This window comes from Bombina bombina, chromosome 1 (genome assembly GCF_027579735.1).
Source record: "Bombina bombina isolate aBomBom1 chromosome 1, aBomBom1.pri, whole genome shotgun sequence".
Taxonomy (NCBI): domain Eukaryota; kingdom Metazoa; phylum Chordata; class Amphibia; order Anura; family Bombinatoridae; genus Bombina; species Bombina bombina.
In genome coordinates this window covers 635,124,388-635,147,334 of record NC_069499.1, presented here as the reverse complement: position 1 = coordinate 635,147,334, position 22,947 = coordinate 635,124,388, and the positions used below count along the sequence as shown (strand labels likewise).

Sequence of the window (22,947 nt, the reverse complement as noted above, 5' to 3'; positions counted from 1 at the left end):
GTTTTCCATTTTTTCCTCATATTTTATAATGTTTTTTATAATAAATTATAAGATATGATGAAAATAATGGTATCTTTTGAAAGTCCATTTAATGGCGAGAAAAACGGTATATAATATGTGTGGGTACAGTAAATGAGTAAGAGGAAAATTACAGCTAAACACAAACACCGCAAAAATGTAAAAATAGCCTTGGTCCCAAACGGACAGAAAATGGAAAAGTGCTGCGGTCATTAAGGGGTTAAAGGAAGGTGCGGTGAACCAAGCACTACTAAAACAGCGGAGGGAATAAAGGCTTCAGGTAGGATGTCTTTATTCCATTACGATTGAAGCGGTATGACCAAAGAAGCCGAGTTGCGGATTCCAGTGTAATAACATTTATAGGATGAATGTGCATGTATAAGGAATGACTGCTCTGGATGTTTTTGAGAATTGTATATATGTGAAGTATCTCTTTGCTACACCTGTTCATGTTTTTTTTTTTTTATTTTATTTTCCGTTCAGGAGTCTAGAACTGTATTAACTAAATAAAATAAAGTGTTTACTGATATTTAAAAGGAGTGCTGTATTCCCTGTCTTTTTTTTTTAGGACTTAACAGGTTTGAAGTCCAATTTCCTTTTTTCTAATAGTCTAGAAGTAATATTTTTTTTATGGGTCTGCACCATTAAAGTTTATTATGCCTGCAAATTTAAAAACACTTTTTTGACGAATAAAAACATTTATAAAAAACGCTTTATTGTTTAACATCTAATATTTATTAATTGTCCTAAATAATAATAAAACATTTCCTCTGTTTTTTCCACTTTTTTTGGGGTGCTTCCGATTTTTGTGCCTACAGGCACCTGAGATGTAAATCCGACCCTGAACATCGGGGTATCACATATACGGCGACGGCAGGTCATAAAGTGCCGTAAGTTGGATAAACTAGCGATGTCCAGAAAAGAGCGTAAATACAAATTTCTGGAGTCGCCAGTGACTTATGGCACTCTAGTAGCTGCCAGCGGCTAAGAAAATGTAAAATCTCCCGTAAAAGTCTAACACACCTCCCAAAAATAAACTCGACACGTAAAACCCCTATATAGGCCATCAAACCCACATCGTAACTAATAATAAAAGTATTAACCCCTAAACCAACAACCCCTACAACGCAATATGCCTAACTATTAACCCCTAATCAGACATTCACCCACATCGCGATCTACCTAATAAAAGTATTAACCCCTAAACCGACAACCCCCTACAACGCAATATGCCTAACTATTAACCCCTAATCAGACATTCACCCACATCGCGATCTACCTAATAAAAGTATTAACCCCTAAATCCGCCAACCTCAACATCGCAAACTACCTAATAAATGGATTAACCCCTATTCCGCCATTTACCCACTTTGCAAAGTCCCTATTAAAACTATTAACCCCTAATCTGCCATTAACCCACATCCCAAAGTACCTATTAAATCTATTAACCCCTAATCCGCAATTAACCCACATCGCAACAAACCTTATAAATCTATTAACCCCTAATCCGCCAAACACTCACAACGCAATAATCCTAATAAAACTATTAACCCCTAAAACACCAAACCCATAGAACGCAATAATCCTAATAAACCCCCACAACGCAAATAACCAATTAAATTACTAAGCCCCCTAACCGAACACCCCCTAAATTAACCCCAATTACCTAAATTAAAAAAATACTAAATTACAAACAATTAAAATAAAAAACTAACATTACTTAAAAAAATAAGATTAAATTAATCTAAGATTACAAAAATAAAAAAAGTCTAACATTACATAAAATAATAAACCAAATTATCAAAAATAAAAAAATTAAACCTAACCCCTATGTATATAAAAAATCCCCCCAAAATAAAAAAAAAAAACACCCCCACTAATCTAATGCTAAACTACCAATAGCCCTTAAAAGGGCCTTTTGTATGGCATTGCCCTAAGTTAAACAGCTCTTTTCCTTAAAAAAAATACTAAGTCCCCCCTCTAAAAGTAAAACCCACCACCCACCAAACCCCTCAAAATAAAAAGACCTAACACTAAAAAATCCTAAACTACCCCATACAACTAAAAGGGCATTCAGCTCTTTTACTGCCCCTAAAAAGGCAGTAATCTTGCCCTCTGTGTTTGTTACTGGAAATGGTGGTGTTAAATCACTCACACGTGTCAAGTATCTTTAAATCATTGCTCCTGCAAATTGATAACTTAAACCAGGCCGTATATATCATTATGGCAATCTGGGGGATAAACCAGTTCTCTGCATGTTTAAACAGTGTGTGTGTGTGTATATATATATATATATATATACACACACACACACACACACACACGTGTACTGGGGCTCTCCTTGGCAGAATAGGTTAACCAGCTCTATTCTACAAAATCAGACCGCAAGAGCATGTATCCAGCAATCATTACCACCTCTTGTGGCGGCTTTCAGGATTCAGATAGAGAAGGCAATTTTAATAAAAAATAAATAAAAAACTAAAATGTGTGTGCGTGTGTATGTAAGTATGTCACTCTCACCTAATCGTCAACTACCAGGGTGCAAGCAAGCAGACTTATAAGTCCATAATCAGCATGCACTGGATTTAATGAAAAAGTGCTTTTATTGGCACACAAGCAATACATGACTTTTGGGGATCTCATCCCTTCATCAAACCTGAGAACTACCATCCTGTGAAATGCTACTGGGATTACTACTGCTTCATAGACAAATTGCATTAGCAAGCTGCTTAAAGGCATCAGACATGTTCTTGTACCTGTACTTTTCTTAAGATTTTATTTTACTTCCTGTGTAAAAGTGTGGTTTAATCAAACCATGGTTAGTAATGCTTGTGACTGTAAGACACACGTGGCTTTGGGGAAGAGGGCATATTAAACGGTAGTAAAGTAATAGGATGACAAGGCACTAGGCACAATTTTGAGGATGACATGGCAACATGGCACTGTGGATTTATCAATTCTTGCAATATGATATATCATGAATATTAAATAATGTTCACCTTTAAGGAGGGTGTGGAAGGGACAGTCTACTTGAAAATATGTATTGTTTAAACATATAGATAATCCCTTAATTACCCATTCCCCAATTTTGCATAACCAACAGTTATATTAAAGGGACATAATACTCATATGCTAAATCACTTGAAACTGATGCAGTATAACTGTAAAAAGCTGACAGGAAAATATCACCTGAGCATCTCTATGTAAAAAAGGAAGATATTTTACCTCACAATTTCCTCAGCTCAGCAGAGTAAGTTCTGTGTAAAAAGTTATACTCAGCTGCTCCCAGCTGCAGGTAAAAAAATTAAAAAAAATGAAGAAATGAACAGCAGCCAATCAGCATCAGCAGTGCTGAGGTCATGAACTCTTACTGTGATCTCATGAGATTTCACTTAACTCTCATGAGATTTCATAGTAAGCTTCCTTTACCTGATTGGTGAAATAATATGAGAGTGCACGATGCTAGTCCCTTCAGATGTCCCAGGACAAACACACTAAAATGCTGCTTAGAAATCCTTTACAATGGGAGGTGACTACTGAGGAACTTTTGAGGTAAAATATCTTTCTTTTTTACATAGAGATGTTCAGGTGATATTTTCTAATCAGCTTTTTACAGCTATGCTGCATCACTTTCAAGTGTTTAAACATTTGGGTATTATGGCCCTTTAATATACTTTTTACCTCTGCAATTACCTTGTATCTAAGCATCTTCAGACTGTCCCTTTATCCCAGTTCTTTTTACAGATTTGCATCTAGCCAATCAGTGCTGACTCATGAATAACTCCATAGGAATGAGCACAATGGTATCTATATGGCACACGTGAACTAGCAGTGTCTGGCTGTGGAAAAGCTAATAAAATGCACTAAGATAAGAGGTGGCCTCAAGTGGCTTAGAAACGGCAGATATTTAGTGGTTTAGAGGTTATAAAGTATATTAATATAACAATGTTGGTTGTGCAAGGCTGGGAAATGGGTATTAAAGGCATTATCTATCTTTTTAAACAAACAAAATAAAGTAGACTGCCCCTTTAAACATTGACCTGAATTTGCAGAAAGTTTAGAGGCCAACAAAAATGTTGCTGCACAAGACATACAAAGATGTTTATTTATTTACAGCCGCATGAAGAATAACTAGTTTGCAGTCCAACAAAATTCAATGAAGTTTGGCTGCCATTATATGTTATATGCAGTATGTTATATAGCAGTTTTGCAATAATGTTATACATTAGCAAGAGCACTAAACGGCAGCACTATTTCCTGTTATGTAATGCTGCAGAACAGAAGATGCAGGTACTCAGGGAATATCATAAAAAATACAGCTACAACAGCGCTGTAAGCACATAGGAAAAGTCAATGGAGGCAGGAAGACAAACATGTCCACACTACCTATCTGGATATCTCATTAAAGAATAACATGAGAGAAATACATTGTATTCTCTATCTGAATCATGAAAGAAAAATTTTGGGTTTCATGTCCCTTTAAAGTGAAGGTACCTTTATGTCGATCTAGTATTCCCTTCTTTGTTCCAAATCAATAGGAGTTTATTTCATCAATTTTTATCAATCTTTTTGTAAACAAAGTTATCGGCTTTATAAATTGATTGCCAACGCTTTACAAATTCGCCCGTATATATATATATATATATATATATATATATATATATATATTTTTTTTTTTTAAGAGGCTCGTATTTACCTTGTCCAACTGATAATCCAAGCGTAAAAAAAAAAAGGGATAGCGCATGTGCATATCATCAAAGATGGCGGAAGACGTGGGGTGACAGCCGCCTAAAGGCCAGATTTTCAATTGGACAAGGTAAAAACGTGATCATTTTTTTTAAACGGGTCGAATTTGTAAAGCATCAGAAATCAATTTATAAAGCCTATAACTTTGTTTACAATAAGATTGATAAAAATTGATGAATTAGACTCCTATTGATTTGGAACAAAGAAGGTAATACTAGATCGACATGAAGGTAAGTTTACCTTCACTTTAGCCCCTATGCCAATGTTAGACACACAGCAGTCTAAAGTCGATAGTCTTAAAATTACATGCTCTAATGGATTTGATTGACACGCTCTTCTGTAATGTTAAAATTTCCTCAAGTAATGCAGCGTCCCAAATGTATGTCTGCTCCCTGATTAGCTCATGCCCATGTTTTTATGAAGAGCAACACAGCAGCCAATATCACACAACAGATGTACTCTGTGAATGTAAAGTTTAATGCAGGGGTGTCAAACTCATTTGAGTCGCGGGCCATACAAGTGCAAATAACGTGGGCCGCATACTACCTACATATCTTGCCATAGCTAAACAAAGCAGTGACGTTTGCTATAGCTGTTTACAGTTCAAAAGATTGTGTTCTGTCACTTACTCTGGCTTGATGAAACGTGCTCTAATGCTTTTTAGAAGGTGCCATACACTTTCCATCTGGTTGCTCTCTCACAGAGTCCTTTTTTTTCCCTCTCTCTAGCAGCCCTGTTCCAAGTGAGCTCACCGTTTAGCAAACACATGCACATAGTGTAAAATGTCCTCTGCATTATAAACAGTGGATCACAATGCTGTTGGCAAAATTAGCCACTGTTTATATAGTTATAGACATATACCTTTTGTGATAGCTGTTGAGAATCTATTTACCACAAGTCTCAGGGGTTTTAATGATCTCGCTACTGTATAGCAGCTGCTCACTATACAAGTGAATCGCCATGCTAGAACAAAGGGATATAGTCACTGTAATGGAGAGCTGAATGGAGGTTGCACACATGCGCATCCCTAACAGTAAGCGCGCTCACTCTTTAAAGGGATAGGAAAGTCAAAATTAAACTTGCATGATTCTGATAGAGCATGTCATTTTAAGACATTTTTTAATTAACTTCTATTTTTGCTCTCTGGTATCCCTTGTTGAAAAAGAATATGCGCATATCCTACACTAGTGGGAGCTGCTGCTAATAGGTGCCTGCAGACATTTGTCTCTTGTGATTGGCTAATGTGTTCATCTTGCTGCCAGTAGTGCAATGCTTTTCCTTCAGCAAAGTATACCATGAGAATGAAGCAAATTTGATAATGGAAGTAAATTGGAAAGTTGTTTAAAATTGTATGTTCTATCCAAATTATAAGAGAAAATGTTGGGGTTTCCTATCCCTTTAAGTCATAAACATGTTATAATTATTATTTTTCATGGAGGTGTTGCGGGCCACACAAAATTAGGTTGCGGGCTGCATGAGGCCCACGGGCCACCAGTTCGACGCCCCTCGTTTAATGAATGAGTGCCCGGTTTTTAAAAATACTATTAAAAACAGGGGCACTTTATTCATTAAACTTTACATTGCAGTGTTTTTTTTTTACAAATACTTAAATTTTCTTTAGCTAACCCTGACTAGCAATCCCCTGCCCGCAGCTCCTCTGTACTTACCTTAGCAATGACGAAACCAACTTCCTCCAATCATTGCATTCACCCCAGTGCGTCCATCTCATGAGGCCACACCTTGATTGGAGGAAGCCGGTTTCGTCATTGCTATGCTAAGTACAGCATGAGAAGCGGGCGGGGGATCGCCGATCTGGGTTTGCTAAAGAAAAAGTAAGCTGCAATGTAAAGTTTAATGAATGAAAGTGCCCCTGTTTTTAATAGTATTTTTTAAAAACGGGCACTCATTCATTCATTCAAACTTTACATTCACTTTAAATGCCTAGTAAAATAATTATTTAGTTTAAAATTGAAATGCTCTAATGAAACAGAGTGTTTTCATTTTTACACTAAAATGCGTCAATAAGGGGGAGTGGGTAGGGAATGATAATACTTTTAAAATAGAGGCATTGTTTTTCTGTATTGGGAAAAAACAATTTATGCTTACCAGATAAATTGTTTTCCCTTCCGTATAGGGAGAGTCCACAGCTTCATTCCTTATTGTTCGGAAATATACCTGGCCACCAGGAGGAGGCAAAGACACCCCAGCTAAAGGCTAAAATATCCCTCCCACTTCTTCACTACCCCAGTCAGTCATTCTGCTGAGGGAACAAGAAAAAGTATGCAAAACATTAGGGTATAAATGGTGCCAGAAGAATAAAAAAAATAATAATAGGGGACCGCCCATAGACAAGAAAAAACGTGCAGGGGCCGTGGACTCTCTCTATCCGGAAGGAAAGGAATTTATCTGGTAAGCATAAATTATGTTTCCTTCCTAAGATAGGGCGAGTCCACGGCTTCATCCCTTACTGTTGGGAAAACTATAACCAAGCTCCAGAGGACACTGAATTAATAATGGGAGGGAACAAAAAGAAAGAGGTGGACCCTATTCTGAGGGCACCACAGCCTGGAATTTTTTTTTCCCCGAAAGCAAAAACATCAAACTTGTAAAATTTTGAAAAAGTATGTAAGGAGGACCAGGTAGCCGCCTTACAAATCTGATCCATAGAGGCCTCATTCTTAAAGGCCCAAGAGGAAGCCACTGCTCTAGTGGAATGAGTCGTTATCCTCTCAGGGGGACGCTGTCTTGTAAGCTAAGCGGATGACACTCCTTAACCAAAAAGATAGGGAAGTCAAAGTAGCCTTCTGCCCCTTACGTTTCCCTGAATAGACAGCAAAGAGGAAGATTGTCTAAACGCCTTAGTAGCCTGAAGAACTTCAAGGCGCGAACCACATCCAAATTGCGAAGTAAGCGTTTCTTCGATGAAGAAGGATTAGGACACAAGGAAGGAACCACAATCTCCTGATTGATGTTGCGATCTGACACAACCTTAGGAAGAAAACCTAATTTAGTATGTAAAACTGCCTTATCTGCATGGAAAATCAGATAAGGGGGCTCATATTGCAAAGCAGAGATCTTAGAAACTCTGGGCGCAGAGGCAATAGCCAATAAAAAGAGAACCTTCCAAGATAACAATTTAAGGGGACATTAAACACTAAATACATGCTAGATAGAATGATGCATTCAAAGAAAAGATTAGTCCATGACTAACATGTAAATGTATTTTTTAAAGTTTCATTAGTTGTTTAAACAGTGACAAAATAAGTGTAAAGTTTTAGTGTCTATAAAACACTGGGAGCTGCCATGTTGTAACTTGTGTTACCTTCTCTGCTGTGGCCAATTAGGGTCAGTAATAAATAGGTCACTAGAGTGTGCAGCCAATGGTTGTGCTGGATTTAACAGTGTTCTACACTTCCATTTCTAACAGGAACTGAAAAGCTCACAATTTCAGAATGGAATTACAGGCAAAGATGACAAAATAAATAATGAAAGTATATTGCAGAGTTGTTTTATTATATGCAATTTATCATTTTATATTACCTTCTCAAAGTGTTTAATGTCCCTTTAATGTCAACGAAATGCAGAGGCTCAAACGGAACCTGATGCAAAACCCAACAAACAAGATTAAGGCTCCAAGGAGGAGCCCCAGATCTAAACACAGGTCTGATCCTAATCAGAGCCTTAACAAAAGGACTGCACGTCTGGAAGCTCAGCCAGTCTCTTGTGCAATAAAACCAACAGGGCCAAAATCTGTCCCCTCAGGGAAGTAGCAGAAAGGCCCTTCTTCAGCCCATCCTGGAGAAAAACATAATTTATGTAAGAACTTACCTGATAAATTCATTTCTTTCATATTAGCAAGAGTCCATGAGCTAGTGACGTATGGTATATACATTCCTACCAGGAGGGGCAAAGTTTCCCAAACCTCAAAATGCCTATAAATACACCCCTCACCACACCCACAAATCAGTTTAACGAATAGCCAAGAAGTGGGGTGATAAGAAAAAAGTGCGAAAGCATAAAAAACAAGGAATTTGAATAATTGTGCTTTATACAAAAAAATCATAACCACCACAAAAAAAGGGTGGGCCTCATGGACTCTTGCTAATATGAAAGAAATGAATTTATCAGGTAAGTTCTTACATAAATTATGTTTTCTTTCATGTAATTAGCAAGAGTCCATGAGCTAGTGACGTGTGGGATAATGACTACCCAAGATGTGGATCTTCCACGCAAGAGTCACTAGAGAGGGAGGGATAAAATAAAGACAGCCAATTCCGCTGAAAAATAATCCACACCCAAAATAAAGTTTAAATCTTATAATGAAGAAAACAAATTATAAGCAGAAGAATCAAACTGAAACAGCTGCCTGAAGTATTTTTTCTACCAAAAACTGCTTCAGAAGAAGAATACACATCAAAATGGTAGAATTTTAGTAAAAGTATGCAAAAAAGACCAAGTTGCCGCTTTGCAAATCTGATCAATCGAAGCTTCATTCCTAAACGCCCAGGAAGTAGAAACTGACCTAGTAGAATGAGCTGTAATCCTTTGAGGCGGTGATTTACCCGACTCGACATAAGCATGATGAATTAAAGATTTCAACCAAGATGCCAAAGAAATGGCAGAAGCCTTCTGACCTTTCCTAGAACCGGAAAAGATAACAAATAGACTAGAAGTCTTTCGGAAATTCTTAGTAGCTTCAACATAAGATTTCAAAGCTCTAACAACATCCAAAGAATGCAATGATCTCTCCTTAGAATTCTTATGATTAGGACATAATGAAGGAACCACAATTTCTCTACTAATGTTGTTAGAATTCACAACCTTAGGTAAAAATTTAAAAGAAGTTCGCAACACCGCCTTATCCTGATGAAAAATCAGAAAAGGAGACTCACAAGAAAAGAGCAGATAATTCAGAAACTCTTCTAGCAGAAGACATGGCCAAAAGAAACAAAACTTTTCAAGAAAGTAATTTAATGTCCAGTGAATGCATAGGTTCAAACGGAGGAGCTTGAAGAGCCCCCAGAACCAAATTCAAACTCCAAGGAGGAGAAAATGACTTAACAGGTTTTATACAAGCCAAAGCTTGTATAAAACAATGAATATCAGGAAGAATAGCAATCCTTCTGTGAAAAAGAACAGAAAGAGCAGAGATTTGTCCTTTCAAGGAACTTGCAGACAAACCTTTATCCAAACCATCCTGAAGAAACTGTAAAATTCTCGGAATTCTAAAAGAATGCCAGGAAAAATGATGAGAAAGACACCAAGAAATGTAAGTCTTCCAGACTGATTTGTGGGTGTGGTGAGGGGTGTATTTATAGGCATTTTGAGGTTTGGGAAACTTTGCCCCTCCTGGTAGGAATGTATATCCCATACGTCACTAGCTCATGGACTCTTGCTAATTACATGAAAGAAAGATAAGTTCTTGACAACCTTAACTCTGTGCCAGGAAAAACCACGCTCTTCACACCAAAATAAGTAGGTCCTCCACACCTTGTGGTAGATACGCCGAGTAACTGGTTTACGAGCTTGAATAAGAATATCAATGACACTCAGAGAAACCTCTCTTGGCGAAGACTAAGCGTGATGAAAGGCAAAGAATGACTGGGGTAGTGAGAAAGTGGGAGGGATATTAAAGCATTTGGCTGGGTTGTCTTTGCCTCCTCCTGGTGGCTAGGTGTTGTATTTCCCAACAGTAAGGAATGAAGCTGTGGACTCTCCCTATCTTAGGAAGGAAATAATAATAAAATAATTTAAGCTTATAGGGTGTGTCACTGTCAAAAGTGCTTTGGGAACTGTCATTATCAGCCAGTAAGCAATCACACAGGTACAACCACAAATCTAGTAATTCCAGCAAAACATTTTCATGTAAAAAATATTTTAAAGACTATCACAACCCTAGTCACATGACTCAGATGTGGAACTAGCACTGCTGATTGAATCAACAGCTTTTTCGAATCAGGACCAGTAGTGCTCTAGGAGTCCAGAGCCGTATTTCTACTGTGTGTAGAACGCTTTTGCAGGGGTTTAACACACAGTAGACTACAGTCTATAGCAGTGATGGCAAACCTTGGCACTGTTTCAGAACTACATTTCCCATGATGTTTGACTGGACAGCAGAGTGCCTGAGCATCATGGGAAATGTAGTTCTGAAGCATTTGGAGTTCCAAGTTTCACGAACACTAGTCTATAGTCTTTAAATGACATGCTCTTGCGAGTAAGTTGTTTTTTGTTTTGTTTTTTACGATAATGACCCTTTAAAATAGTGAGTATGGGGGGCGGAGACAACTGCCGAGCTGAACAGCAGCGTTAGCCAGAAGCTCCTGAAAAAGAACCCAAATTTAGCCTTGGAAACTACACTAAAGTTACCAAAAATAATCTGACCCATCACCAAGATTGCACTTACAAGTGCCCTAACACCTGGACATAGATTCTGGCGGAATTTGAACTGTACTAGCAACCTAAGAAGTGCAACCGCCACTGGCCGACTGCCGCCATCTGAACATATACTCAGGGTTTGCCCGGCACTCGCCGACTCACCTCAGATCACCCAACAGGCTAATATCCAACGCGGTGGGGGAAGCCTGGGACCCCGGAGGGTCGGAGCTCCGCTCCGGGGCCGCGGCGGCAGACGCCGCAACAACAGCGTAGACAGAGGACAAGTCGGCGGTGGCCCCGACCCGGAGCAAGATAAAGAGAGAGGGGGTAAGATCGCCGAGAGAAATATATACTTACCTCTATGCAACAGCACTCAACACATCTTTAAACCTGAGCAGAGGGTGTTTGAAGCAGAGAATCGCTGACTGATTGCCGCTATAGAGGGAGGAAACGAGTGGCGCGAAAAATCGCCATCTTGGATGCGGCCCAGCAGCCGGAGCACTAACAGAGGAATAACCTTGGGGAATAGGATGCCGGACAATACTCACAATCACTGGAAGCAGGTATTGGAGAAATATATTGAGGGCACATATTAAAGGACTGTACTAATGCTACTGGCTGTAATTATAAGCAAGGTCCTATGGCTGCTGGACACTATTGTAAATAAAGGCTGCATATTAGAACTGTATCACTAAAGGCTAAGGCACAAAGGTAGAGAACCGGGCCTATCGCATCAGAGACTGTTTTGAGGCAGGATACAATACTTGCTGAGATATTCTACACAAGAAGCTGAACCCTGCTTGCTCTGTGAGAAATAAATCTAACTACTGTGACATTTGATTAATACTAGTCTGCTCTCCCTCCCCTCCATTTCCTGCTGAACAGCGTGTCAGCAGGTCATATCCCAGACTCCCTAACCGTCTCTGTCCAGTGGGGACACATACCCAGGGGAGAGGAGAGCTCACTATTCCTTTCATTACCTACCTGCTATGTGATAATTATTTGGTGAATAGCTGTATATGCTCAGATAAAAGTAGGTAACTGATACTAACTATGAAGTGATAATTTGATGAGGTTCACCTTTGCAGCCTGACATGATTGCTTTGTAAAGAGCCCATAAAATCTCTGATTGCTCACAAAAATGTAAATGGCTCTACTTGTTTATTATGGCTAACACATATGCTAAGACAGAAACCTGATAAGATCTCCAAATGGGCAGATAAATAAAGCGAAGTGAGAAATTCAGATGAACATAACAAGATAGTGTGTTGGTGGCAGGGGAAGGCCCCACTTGGCTCCTGAGCGGGGGTCCTGCAGGACTTGAGACCTTTAAAGAGATATTGGGACTGCTTTGTTGATTTGATACTTATTAACTAAGATTATTGCAAGAGTTAACCATCTACTACTGCACGCATTATGGCAGCCAGAAAAGGGTCTAAAGGGGACAAGGGGGGAAAACCCTTGTCTATGGACACATTTTTTAAAACCACGAAAACGCCCAAATCACAAGAACAGATCTTGGCTGAAACTGAAGAGGAAATGGACTCGGAAAATGAGGAGAACTCTGCGGATTTCACCCCTGCAACTAAAGCAGATTTGCAAACCCTGGTGTCTAAACAGGACATATCCTCCAACTTTGAAAAGTTGTGGGGGAAAATGGACAGCTTCCAGACCATGGTTACTAACAGTCTAACAGACATCAAAGCTGAGATTCTGGAACTGGGAGGCCGAGTAGACTCGCTGGAATCAACTACAGAGGAATTGGGTGAAGAAGTAGCAATGGTGTCACAGTCCCTGACCTCCCAGAACCAGACTATAATGGAACTCGAGGAAAAGATAGAGGATATGGAGAATAGAAGCAGGCGGTCAAACATCAGACTAAAGGGAATTCCCGAAACAGTGGGAGCTGAAGATCTGCCTAACTATCTACAACAGCTTTTCCATGCCATTCTGGGGGAGTCGGCGGACTCTGAATATCTCATAGAGAGAGCACACAGAGCTCTTCGAGCTAAACCTAAGCCGGACCAACCCCCCAGAGATGTCATCATCAAGCTACTGAGGTTTCCTGACAGGGAAAAAATTCTATCAGCTGCAAGACAAAATCCCACGTTCAAATTCCAAGGCAATATAGTCCAGTTCTACCAGGACCTGTGTATTAAAACACTACAGAGACGCTTTGCACTTAGACCCCTCACCCTCTTGCTAAGGAAAAATAATATACCCTACAGGTGGGGCTTCCCCTTTGCACTACATGTGCTACGAAACGGTAAAACATCTACAATCAAAACAGTGGAGGAAATACCAGATCTTTGCAAATTTCTGAACCTAGAACCTCCGGAGCACCTGTCAGAAGAACCTCCACCACACACATCTGGTCTTCCCCAGTCCCGTGCAAAATCCCAGAGATCTAAATGGCAGAAAGTAGCCAAGAAGAAGGCTAAAACCTGAAGTCTTTAGAATGTAGAAAACTGCCTCAATCAGATGTCAATAAGATGAACTCACTTCAAGTGGTTTCTTGTCCCTCTCGGATACGCTGAAATCTGAGAGGTCGACGGGAGACAAGATCTGGAGATCCATTATGGGTTTCCTCACTCCTAAGGAGTAAAGTAATGTTAGCAATTTATGTTAGGTTAGCATTTAAGGTTTACCTAGCTCCTGGTTGGCTATATGTTCAATCGCAATGTTTGTTTTTATAAGTTACTGTTCTTTGTGTTATGTTTTGATTTTTTCTTAAATAGATGTGCGAATCACTGTACAAGAGTTATAATCTCATCTACTAATGCTGTCTTACAAAGGGATTGGAACCCTGAAGGGTCGAGAAGGTTCTCTGAGCAGAGGTGGGAGTGCTTCACATATACAGGTACAAGAGTTCCCGGGGGCGGTATGACTCAGCCACATGACCTCCATACATATAGCGCTAAGATAAACACGCACTTACAGATAATTCCTTGTCATGTCGTTACCTAAAATAGTCTTACTCTCGCACAATGCGAGAGGCTTAAACACCGATGTAAAAAGGCGAACAGCGATGTCAAATTATAGAAAGTTGAGGGCCACTATTATCTATCTTCAAGAAACCCATTTCTTAAAAACCACTATCCCCAAATATTGGGCAAGAGACTATCCAATGCAATTTCATTCTGCATTAGATGCAAAGAAAAGAGGAGTCTCTATCCTAATCCATTCCTCGATCCCATTCATACATAAGGAAACAATATCGGATAAGGAGGGCAGATACCTGTTGGTTCTGGGGCAGCTGGGGGGGGAGGAGGTGCTTTTGTGCAACGTGTATGCCCCTAATGAACAGCAAGATAAATTCTTTAACATGATTTCTAATCTGTTGACGGGTTGGTCTAGAAGGAGAATTATATTGGCAGGGGATTTTAACATTGACTTGCAGACACTGACTAAACAGACTTTTACTCTACAATCCAAAAAAAAGCAGAGACAGGGAGTAACAGCAAAAAATATTTTAGATTCACTAAGCCATCACACGCTGCAGGACACTTGGAGATTGATGAATAGAGGGAGGGAAGAAACCACTTATTACTCAGCAGCCCATAACAGCTACTCAAAAATTGACTATGTTTTTACAAGCCAAATTATTCAGCCGACACTACACTCAGTAGATATCCTGCCCTGCGTATGGTCAGACCACTCGATGACTATACTTTGTTTTGGTGACTTAACTGACCCGAGAAGGATCAAAACGTGGACCTATGACCCAACCTGTATTAAATTCCCACACATAAAAGACAAAGTATTACAAAATTTAAAAGAATATTGGCAGATTAATATAGACACGACAGTAAATCCTATTATACCCTGGGCGGCACATAAGGCAGTAATCAGGGGGATGCTAATTAAGGAGAAAGCAATGTATAAAAAACAAACAGAGACTACAATTAGAAGATTGAATGCTGAAATTGTTAAACTCGAACAAACTCATAAAGCAACTAGCTCAAAAATAGCCTTACATAAACTCACCAATAAAAAACAAGAATTACATAACATTCTTAATGACCAATCTATTAGGGCAGCACAGAAACTGAAAACTAACTACTTTATTTTTGCTAATAAGCCCGATAGATATCTTGCAAAAAAGATCAGGGATAACTACCAAACCCTCTCCATACCAACTATTCAGACTACGTCTGGCAGATTAACCTCACATCCCCAAGAAATTGTTAATGCCTTTGCCAAGTTTTATAGAGATCTATATGATGGCACGAAGGTGCAACAGACGCTAGAAACAAAAGAGTTATTTAGGTCTTTCCTACTAAAAGCAAATTTACAACCACTCACCAACGAAGATAATACAATTCTGAACTCCAAAATTACAAAGGCAGAGGTGATCAGTGCCATTAAGGACCTTAAGCCGGGTAAGGCTCCGGGGCCTGATGGATTCTCTGGAGAATATTATAAAGCGTTCAAAGACATCTTAATCCCCCACTTATTGGTGTTTGCGAACCACATAATGGAAGGAGGAGAGATACCCCCAGAACTGCTACGAGCTAAGATAGTGGTCATCCCAAAACAAGGGAAAGACCCTACTCTTTGTTCTAGCTACCGCCCAATCTCCCTAATCAACCAAGATCTTAAAGTAGTAACGAAAATTTTGGCCAACAGATTGAAACATATATTACCCAGAATAATACACCCCGATCAGGTAGGATTTATTAAAGATAGGGAAGCCCCAGACAATATCCGTAGAATGGTATCTGTTATAGACTATCTGTGGGACCACAAAGTGCCTTCTCTGATCCTTTCGTTGGATGCGGAGAAGGCATTTGATAGGGTTGACTGGAGGTATATGATAACATTGCTGACAGAACTAGGCTTTAAAGATAGATTTCTACAAGCTATTAAGGGATTATACTCATCACCTACAGCACATATCAGAGCAATTGGACACCAATCAGAGAATATACCCATCCTAAATGGTACAAGACAGGGATGCCCACTTTCACCTTTATTATTCGCAATCTGTATTGAGCCATTGGCGGCCTATATTCGCAACTGCCCAGATGTAACTGGCCTGCAGATAGGTACTTTTAATCACAAAATTACTCTATTTGCGGACGATGTGTTGCTCACTATCTCCAGACCATTGGTATCACTCCCTCATGTCTACCAAGCAATACACTCATTCTCCCAGATATCAGGCTACAAAATTAATGCAGAGAAGTGTGAGGCACTCCCACTATCATTACCAAAACACACTATAAAACTAATTGAGGCCAATTTTGATTTCAGATGGGTACCGAACGGGCTTAACTACTTAGGTATAAAACTGACAACACACTCGTCTAAATTATACGAGGCAAACTACGCCCCGATGCTTAAAACCATGAGATCAGATCTGAGAAAATGGAGTAAGATGGGTTTCTCATGGTACGGTAGATTATCCGCGGTTAAGATGACGATTCTACCCAGGATTCTTTATTTGTTCAGAGTGCTTCCAATCAAGATTGTGACCCCAGATATAGTAAATTTACAGAGAGACATTCATAGTTTCCTGAGAGACAACAAACACCCGAGAATCCCTCGTCAAATTCTAAACACACATAGGCAACTGGGAGGAGTGGGGGCCCCAAACTTACTAGATTATTATAAAGCAGCAAGGTTAGCCCAAGACTCAATCCTAAGTAGGAAGCAAAATGAAGTGCTCTGGCCTATCTTAGAAGCAAAACTGACGGGACAGGAGAACCCAGATGACATACTCTGGCGAGATGAAAACCATAGCGACCGCAAGTTAATTCAGAACAGGACCACGCAATATTCTAGACACCAGTGGAAACAGTTGAGTCACACAGAGACATTACTCCCTGCACACACAGTAATTAGGCCCTTAAAGAACATCATACATAAGGAATTTAGGCATCATATTGGGAAATGGGAGAACAAGGGGTTGTACAGGGTGGCTGACATGCAACTTCAGGGTAAGATAATGACCTTCACCCAGCTACAGCAGAGACTAGATCCTCTTCCAATCCAGTGGTTTCTGTATCTTCAGGTAACCTCAGCCATAAGGACTTACCTCTCACAGCACACAGTTTGTTATCGGCTAACTGAGCTAGAACAACTATGCACTTCAAATACTAGGTCCAAAAAAGCGATATCTAGACTCTACATATCCATCCAAAAAACGAGAGCTAACACCAAAACTAGGTTAATGTTGCAGTGGGAAACAGACTTAGATAAGGAATTGGACCTAGATAAATGGAAACAGACTTTGCACCAGGCTAGTAAGGGACTTATTAGTGCTGATCTCAGAGAAAATGTGCTTAAAACATCCTATAGATGGTACTTGACCCCTACTAAGACGGCCCGTATGGGAATTGTGAGCTCTAACCTTTGTTATAGAGGCTGTGGGATACGGGGTTCATATATCCACATGTGGTGGGAATGTCCAAAAGTTAGAGATGTATGGAACGAATTGTCCACTTTGCTGAGTAGGGTATTGGATGAAAGGATCTCTCTCACTTCTGCTCAGGCCCTGCTACACGAAAACATACCGAGACTTAATAAACATATTAACACCTTCATTAGAATTTTATGCACCACAACGAGAATAGCCATAGCTAAGTATTGGAAGGTTGATACTCCCTCGTGGTCAGAAGTGTTAGCTAGAATCCACTCAATATATCTGATGTATGAGTCAGCTGCATTTATACAAAACACAGAAACCCAATTTCAGAAGATCTGGTATTATTGGATAATGGGGAGTAACACATACAAGAGAGCTAGAGCAGTTGAGAATGCAGCAAGTTGAAGGAAGGGCAAGCGGGGCCAAGATAGAGGTGATAAAAGGATAATTGACAGCTTTGAATAGGATACTATAAAGCGAGGCTAGATGAGTAAGATATCTCCAGATAACATAAGAGATAAAGGTACAGTGACGACACATTACATTCTTTGAATTTTTATTTTTATTTTTATTACTCTTATTATTTATGTTCCAGGTTATTAGTAGAATTAACGGTTATGGTTAAGTTACATTGGTTGATGTGATCAAAAACGTTTAACATTGTTACCCCCAATATAAAGATGCTCCCTGATGAGAATATATAACTATCTGAGAAAAAGATAAGAAACCTTGAGGGAGCATGTGTCGAAAATCAATTGCCCAATCAATAGCTACACAGACGATGATATAGCTTGTGCCGGCATGGGGCCTCGATGGTTAAGTTATGGACCTTTATGTAAAGCTTCTTGGGACACTATGCTTTTGGACACTTAAAAGACTTTACAATGAGAGATCTCCCCTACAATGAACCATTTTTCCAACTGTTATATGTTTATATATCTTGTGAAATTTGAAAATCTTAACATGTTTGGCCTGTGGATTTTGTCATAAGTTTTTCTCTCTGTCACAGTATTATTGTTGATGTTTTATGGGCAATAATAAAAAACTATTTAAATTAAAATAGTGAGTATACTTGCTGATTATATTGTGTTCCTTGAAATCAGAAGGTACATACCACTATATTTTAATTCTCCTGAAATAGACAATTATCTTTCATGCCCATTTTAAAGTGATGATAAATTACTGAGCCCTCACTACCAATACACATATGACTATAAAATTAGTAATTCATTTTAAATAAAGAAAAATTATCATACCTTTGTTTTTTAGCCTTTTTTTTTTTTTTAACTTCCTTAGCACCTTCCTATCCCTTTTCTGTTGTGTAGTGACATACAGAACAGTCCAACCCGCTCCAAACACTGCATCTAATGTACCTACCTTGCGCGAAGATGAACTATTCTACTGTTTCTCAAATATAAACAGTGAATTGGAATACAAGTACCAATTCACTATTTACATCTTCGTCACTGGGCTCTTTTAATGTGCAGTTGGGCAAAATACTCATTGGATAAGTGTCTTGCATGACAAAGTTAAAAAAAATAAAAAAATATGTGTTGTATCGGAGAGTGTATTGTATGTGTAGTAGAAGAGTGTGTGTGTGAGTGTATATTGTATGTGTTGTAGGAGTGTGTGTGTATTGTATTTGTTGTAGGAGAGTGTGTGTGTGTGGTGCCTGTGTTGTATGAGAGTGTGTGTGTGTGTAACAGGGGTTGTATCAGAGAGTGTGTGTGTTGTATGAGAGAGTGTGTGTGTGTGTGTGTGTGTGTGTGTGTGTGTGAGTAACAGAAATTTTTATCAGAGAGTGTGTATGTGTGTGTGTGTGTTGTATGAGAGAGTTTGGGTGTGTGTGTATTGTATGGGAGAGTGTGTGTGTATATTGTATGTGTTGTAGGAGTGTGCGTGTGTGTGGTGCGTGTGTTGTATGAGAGTGTGTGTGTAACAGGTGTTTTATCAGAGAGTGTGTTTGTGTGCCGTGTGTTGTATGAGATTGTGTGTGTGTGTTGTATAAGAGTATGTGTTGTTACCCTTTTGTAACACACTAAAAAGTTTGACTACAATCAGGAATAAAGTATGCACACATTCTAGTCACTTTGCCGAAAATTGCAGCTATCGTGTTGTATATTAATTCAGAAATTTTCAGACCAAGCATAAAAATAAGGTTGCAAAGGTATGTGGTATCACAGTGTTCTGTCGATTTTTGCTACCCCTCTCAGTGCGCATGGGCGTATTAGTTCACTGCATTCCATATGTGATGTAAAACATGTGTGGAATGCAGTGACGTATGTGTACTCATGCGAACTGAGAGGGGTAGCAAAATTGGACTGATAGATAGCAAATGTCAACACTTTGTCTGCTCATGCCCGCCATTCATATGTAAACAAAATGAACTAAACTATTTCTCCAACAGTAATATTCAGCTCCATATGTCATCACAATTAAAGTTTACTCCTAAATTCATTAACTGTACAGTTAATTAATTTAGGAGTAAACTTTAATTGTGATGATATGAGGACCTGCATATTTGTGTTGGAGGAATAGTTTAGTTAATTTTATTTACACATGGAGGGTTCACCCAGTGTGCATGAGATAGTTCCACAGCACCTTTCAATATAAAATGTCCTTTATTAGCAAATCATGGACAGAATATTATACAACGTTTCGGGAACGCAGTCCCTTAATCATGCATGATTAAGGGACTGCGTTCCCGAAACGTTGCATAATATTCTGTCCATGAGTTGCTAATAAAGGACATTTTATATTGAAAGGTGCTGTGGAACTATTTCATTGTATTCTACATTGGGGCTAGTGGTCGCTAGCCGGACCAACGTGCACCTGGCCGAATTAGGCTATTACTTGTTTGCTGGGTTCCTCTTGTTTTTTTTCCAGTGAGCATGAGCAGACAAAGTCAATATTTGCTACCAGCTGTATATTACTGTTGGAGAAACAGTTTAGTTAATTTTATTTACATATGGAGGGCGAGTATGTCACGCATGAGCAAAGCATTGATATTTGCTATGTACCCGTTGAACGTTGCTACCCCTCAGTGCACATACATCACCGCATTCCCCACATGCTTTAAAAATATATGAAATGCAGTGACGTTACGTGCACTGAGAGGGGTAGCAAAAAGCAACAGAACAATGGCACTGGGCCTGGGGGGTGAACAATTCTGCATTAGAGGATTATTACATGTTTAAGTTCAATTAAAGGGTCAGTAAATTCACAGTTAAGAAAATCTTCGGCAATGTTCATTGGTAGCATTACATTAAAACCGCATTATTTATTTTCAATAAATATTCATATTTAGATGTTTTATTTAATCTTACTTTTTTGTCTGCAACCGTTAATTGCCGTTCGTTCTCCAACCCCTCTATGACATATCTAAGATGGGCGGTATAGAGAAATTCTGTTCTTCCCACATGCAAAATATTTACACTCCCACATTTCCCCCCACTGAAGCTTGCTCACGCTTATGTCTCTACAGAGCGGCTGTTGCGTCTTATCAAGAATCGACTGCGCAATTTTTAAAAAAAAGGTGCATGCTCTCTTATACCTGATGTTCTAAGCATCGATCGCTTCACGGGAACGTCAAAAGTTGCGCATGCGCATACCTGTGTAAAGAAGAAACTAGGAAATAATGTCGACAACGTCGCGCGTTCACAAGTCTTGTCCATAGCGCAACAGTTTTACAATACGTGGATGGACATTACTTACAAATATTTTTAAAAAAAGCGGCGGAGCGGTAGGCGGACAGTTAACATACAAGGAGGATAAGATTTGGGATCAAAGTAATAGGCTAAAAAATTAATTATTTAAAAAGTGATGACGGAAACTTATGTTTAATACATCATGCAAATGTAAATTTGAAGTTTAAATTGCGGAGCATACGGTCCCTTTAAAGATTTATACAAGTCATTCTACATCTTTGTTGCTGATGCCAAAAGCGCAAGAATGCACTGCTACCTCCATTGCTTTTTGTCATCCAACAAAGGCACTCTTATGAAATACTCCTGTATAAGATGCCTGTTGACATGCTTAAAGCTAACCCCAGAGACAGCAGGGCAGGAATTCATGTGAGTGCATATTTGGAGACTATTGGAAAGTGCTAGAGACATTGGTGCTTTCAGAATCAGCAAAAAAAAAAAAAAATCAGACAGAGTAAGAATCTGTAGTTGTAAGCAGTTTGCAAGCACAAAAAGAAAAACATCAAATATGACAATTTAACTAATAAATACACATACTGTTTTTTACTTCGCTTAATTAACAGTTTGGGTTTTAAATGTCCCTTTAATTTGGTCGATGCCGCTTCAATGACGTCTGCGAACGACAATGACAGCATGAGGAACGCCTGACAGGTCTGCTCTGTGTGTCTGGATGTAGGTTTACACAACATGCATAGTACATAAAATAAACACCACAATAATAAGTTAAAATGATCCTTTAGACACACATAAACCACCCGTTATTCCTCACAAAATATAGTTTAGGCACTCACGGCTGTACAATGTAAGTAAGCAGTCTAATCTGTGATATAAAAGCTGCATTTTCACATAGGCCATTTATGCACTGTAATGTCTTTGTACATACTAGTTGGTTAGCAAAATCCACCCTCATTTTATAAACATCCAGATAACAGATATCTCTGTTTATATATATATATATATAAAAAAAACACCGAACACTGTCTGTGATATATAAGCCCCACCACAAGGGCATTCTCTACTACATAATTAACATTTATATTAACCATCCTCCCTTGTGACCGTACCGCTCTGTTCTCCCAGAAACACAAGCTTAAATTTCCGTAATGGGTTTCCAAACTCTCCACCACCGGCCGAGCTCATGATGATGATGGCGCCGAACCACCGACACAGAGAAACACCGATGGGTACCAAAGCGCAAGCACGTAAGACCACTCACGAGCGCGTCCCCTGGCTCTTAGCGTGAGAGGGAGAGGTTGCACGCTCACCTTCAGTGTGCTCGTACTCTGTATTCGCCAGACCGCCATGTCTGTACACCCACTGTGGGCTGGGTTAGTGGGTTTTTCAAATGGGGACTGGGAAGGACGCTGTGGGATACCTGGTCACTCTGAGGACCACAGATGTCCATTATTTTCAGCCCCTAGAATATCAGATTGTTGGAACACCTAGTAAATAATTTGGAGGCAGCCCAGAATATATATTTCTATATTTATATTATTTATTTTACGTACAATTATCGTGGATGCGAACCGAAAAAGCAAACGCATGTTTACATGAGCACAGGCATCCATTCTTTGACAAACTAAGATATACTGCGTTTGAAATATATATTTTGCTATGTGATTTATTAACAGTTGAGTCATTTCTAAACCTGTGCTGAACTGTTTTGCAGTTTTAGATGCTGCTCACATTTAGTCCATACTCACTGTAGGTCATTTTTTAGTGAGAAATCCACAC

At 39.2% G+C, this 22,947-nt stretch overlaps 1 protein-coding gene across 2 annotated transcripts in view; it reads right to left on the bottom strand.

Annotated features, from left to right (window-relative positions):
* LOC128645801 (ras-related protein Rab-6B) overlaps positions 1-22,399 on the bottom strand; it is a 118,632-nt gene extending 96,233 nt beyond the window's left edge. For both annotated transcript variants that reach the window (XM_053699049.1, XM_053699050.1), the window contains exon 1: positions 22,278-22,399. In XM_053699049.1, the coding sequence (XP_053555024.1) occupies positions 22,278-22,353 (76 nt within the window). In that variant the 5' untranslated portion in view covers positions 22,354-22,399. The remainder of the gene's footprint in view (positions 1-22,277) is intronic.
* Positions 22,400-22,947: the final 548 nt, after the last annotated feature.